At 58.3% G+C, this 4,044-nt stretch overlaps 1 protein-coding gene across 1 annotated transcript in view; it reads right to left on the minus strand.

Annotated features, from left to right (window-relative positions):
* The window catches only part of LOC119588583, a gene marked incomplete in the record, with an annotated part of 49,963 nt that overhangs the window by 25,782 nt on the left and 20,137 nt on the right, over positions 1 to 4,044 (minus strand). Inside the window, 1 exon segment of the mRNA XM_037937224.1 lies at positions 1 to 3,560. Coding sequence (XP_037793152.1) covers positions 1 to 3,125 — 3,125 coding nt within the window.

A 4,044-nucleotide genomic window follows, 5' to 3' on the forward strand; every position in this document is an offset into this window, starting at 1 on the left:
GACGTTGTGCACACTTCAAACTCGTCCGTGCGACACCCTTCCCCGGCGTCCGTCCGGAAACCCTCGTCCTCGAGCTCGCGGTCGCTCGCGTCCCGCTCACTGCCACAGCTGGAGCGGTCCGTTTCCTTGCGGCCACGATTCCGCTTGCGGGCGATGGCGGGAAGACGCGGAGAGACGCGCGTGTAGTCTTCTACGTCGCTGGCGTGACATTGGCCACACTCACACATGCCCCCGTCCATCCCGCAGTTGTCGTACACGCTGCTCCGTCGCTCCTCATCGGACGCCGTGCTGGTGCCACGGCTCCTCATGTGCACATGGAGGCCGTCGACGCCCTGCTGGTCCTCCGAATCGGAGAGGTGGGCCTCCACTTGCTGGTCTCGATACTGAGGGGCCGGCGCGTGGCTCCTGGAGAAGCTGGAGACGCCCCTGGGTGGCGGGGGATAGTCCGGGGGCTGCGGGGGTGGAAGAGTGTTGAGTGCCCGCGCGATGTCCTCACACGCTGCTCTCAGTCTGTTTTTTCGTTCGATATCATATTCTGCGTCACTGTCTAACAAATCTCCGGGCTCAAGGTTGAGGTAATGGAGACACGAGATCTCGTTGCAGCACGAGGGACTCTCCAGCGCATTCTCACTGTCACTGGCACTGCATCGGTCGCATCCGCTGCACCGCCGCGAGCCACACGAGGCCACGAAGTTCTGCTTGGGGCCTAATGAGGTAGTTCTCAGCCCTGGTCTCGGGCAGGCGCAGGAGGGCTGCCTCTCGCCGCGAGGGTCGGGCTCGATCTGGACGCACTGTTTCGCGCAGTGCCCGGCGCTGGTCACTGCGGCACTGTCTGCCGCCACACAGCACTGCCGAGAATGGCACTGTTCTATGCCGCAACGTCCTGCTAACCTAGCGTGGCCGGGCGTCAGCCTGACGTCGTAGGTGCCGCAGCAAGGAGCTTCCCCCGTCAGTGCCACCAGGAGGCCTCCTTGGTGCTCCCCCTCCTGCAGGTCCCCCGCGTCCCTCCGGAGGAGAGGTGGAGAGAGGTGGTGGGCGCCTTGGGTGCGGTCCTCCCCCGCGCCTCCTCCGGGTGACAGTGCGAGCTGGTGATACAACTGGTCCTGCGTTCCGCAATGAGCGTTGGCGGAGGGGCGCTGCACGTGTGGATTTCCATGTTGTCGAGGCGGTTGCGCGAGTGGAAGTGCTGGCAGGGGGGGCGCGGGTTGACTCTCGCACTCACTCTCCGCCCGCCGGGCCGCCTCCTCGCCTTCTCCCACATGGGGGGGCGTCTGTAAAATGCTAGGGCAGGATGACACCATCACCTCCTCCTTCGTCTGTTCACCTTCGTTTCCGCGCCGATGCTTACTGGACTCGTACATCAACTTGTTTACTAAGTTTGCAGAGTGACCTTTCACGCATGGCGGCCGAGTGTGGGACTTCTCCCCGGGAGGGGACGAGGGCGGCGTTGGTGGCAGTTGGGCCGAATGGGGGTGGAGGTTGACCACAGCGGTGGAGTCTACCGTGGTTCCACCTTCCAGGTTTGTCCCGGGTGTAATATCACACTCGGTGATCCCCTTACCGCACTTGGGGCCCATCCACGCAGAGCTGGGAACCGTCTCGCTCTCAGTATTATGACCCGCACTTCTACGTACGTCTCCGCCCTCGGGAGTCGTCGCAGGGTCTCCCTGGTCCTTCGTCGGCGTGGCACTGTGCTCTCCGACGCCCCGCGAGCAAGCAACCACTTCAGAGACGAGAGCAGGTTCACACGGCGGGACGGTGGGGTCGGCGCGATGGGCTTCGTTGTCCGCAGGGGCGCAGTAGCTGTCACCTGCAGCCTCTTCCGATGTGCTTCCCTCTCGTTCCTGCTGGGCGGCATCCACGCTGCCAGCTGGTCGCTCATCAGCTGGCTCAACCCTTGTCTCAGAGGGCGCCGACGCTCCCTTCTTGGAGGAAATTCTTCCTTCCGGTTCCTCCCCCTGGCTGGGGGTGGGGGGGCCAGCGGGAGGCGAGGAGAGGAGGGGATCAGCGGTGTCACTGCCATCGTCTGAGGAAAGCGACGAGAGGAAGTTCTGTCTCAGGAGATTTATTTTCTGCTTGGCTGCGTGAATGTCGATATCTTTCCTGTTTGCCTTCGGGGATAACTGTTGCTCGTCAGAGCTATCACGCTTGTATTTGGCTTCTGAGATCTCTCCGATATTTACACAGTCTTGTATTTTCGTCAAGTCACTTGCGCCAGAATGATTATTGTTCTTCTCTTTATTGTCCGAGCTAATTTCTCCTTTACCATTCTCACCGCCTAAATCACTGGGCGAGTCACTCTTACCACTGTCTTCCCCACCTCTTACATCACTAGCTTTATCACTGGTTTTATCACCACCGCCGTCACCGGAAGGCCTCGCCGCGCCCCCTTCCCCGACGTCGTCACTTTCCTCCAGCTTCCCTGACAAATCTCGGGCTTTGACTTCGGCGACGTCGCCACTGGCTATGGCGTCGGGGTTGGAGGCGGGCAGGACCAGCTGCATCACAGACACATTTGTTTGGCTTGCGAGAGGAATGCACGCATCAGGCACGCCCTGTTCCTGACACGAGTTCACTTGGGAGGCAACAAGGACCTTGGGCACCGACACTAACGCGGGCCCCTCCAGTTTCGACCTGGGGTCACCATTTGCGCACTGAGGGGCAGCGTCCAGGCTCACATGGGACTCGTATACCACCGGGCGAGGCGTGGGCGGGCATGTGCCCTCCAAGCCCACTTTTATTACCTTGTGTTCGCTATCACGCACGCAATTTCCGTCCTGATTGTGGCACGATCCATTGTACACACGGCTTTGGTATTGCACATTTTCGCTATCACTTTTTACACCATTAGTATCCTTCCCCTCTCGGGTGGGGGGCATGGCCTGGCCCTTGGAGGGTGGGGACGCGTCCTGCCCGTCTGTGGTTACGGGCACATCCTGTCCATTCGGGGCAGGAGGCACTTCATCTGTCAGCGAGACTCGCTTCAGTTCCTTCTTGAGGAATACCTGCGAGGTTTCACTGACATGCAGGCCTCCCTCCCCCCCCTCGTCTGGGGAGCTGCCCAGACACCCACTGTCCCCATCGGAGGCGAAGAGGTCCTCCCCTGGGGGCACGATGAGCGTCATCGTGGGCGGGGGCACGTCGGGTCACGTGCGATTGTTTGGCTCACACTCTGGGAAATTCTCCGCCCACGCCCTGCTGCTCGAAGGAGAGCCTTCGCCTCCTCCTACCGTAGGGCCAGGGGTCCTAAGGCCGCTAGGTGTGCCGCGGCCCCACATAACTGGCTGTGGCACTCCTGACAGCTGATGACCAGCAGCACTCTTCCTCGTTAAGCCTCAGAGGCACTTTATTACCGAAAGTGTGTGACGCTCTTTGACAATGAGCTCACAACTTACCTGTTTCCATAACCGAAACAGTACTTTTCTTCTCACATAAATGTTTACATCATCCATACATCCTCATTACATACGATTTATTCACACGCCAACAGAACGGCATTATATAAATTTCTTCCCAAAGGTGCGCCACACCTGGTACATGACCGTATGTTTTCTGATTACCTGAAAATTAAAGTAATCTTTAGATTGCTTACAGACTCAAACGGCCGATGACCACAATGTTGACATACGGCTCATTCAGTGGCATGACGCAGTGGCAGATGCACTTTGTTGCTACGTTAACAGCTGCATGACGCAGAACACGACACGGTGTTTGGCCAGTGGGAAAGTATTCGCTTGCAGATTCCTATAATACGATTGACGTCATGGATACACTTGTCGAATATTTGCACTTTTCGGGTTGCAACAGGGACCGCCCACGTGTCCTCAAGGATACTCGGGGAGGCCCCCTGTCGCACCACTGCGGTGTTGGCGGCCGTCCAGGGGCGGCAACGGCTCCCTGAGGCACCCTCCCCTGCCATACATCCACAAGGCATAACAACATTACTTCACGATCAATTACTGTTCATTCGTTAGGCGATCAAAATATCAAATGCATAATTAGTTAATCTATAATTAAATTGTATTTTTAATAAAAGACTATACC

The sequence above is a fragment of the Penaeus monodon genome, chromosome 24 (assembly GCF_015228065.2).
Source record: "Penaeus monodon isolate SGIC_2016 chromosome 24, NSTDA_Pmon_1, whole genome shotgun sequence".
Classification (NCBI taxonomy): domain Eukaryota; kingdom Metazoa; phylum Arthropoda; class Malacostraca; order Decapoda; family Penaeidae; genus Penaeus; species Penaeus monodon.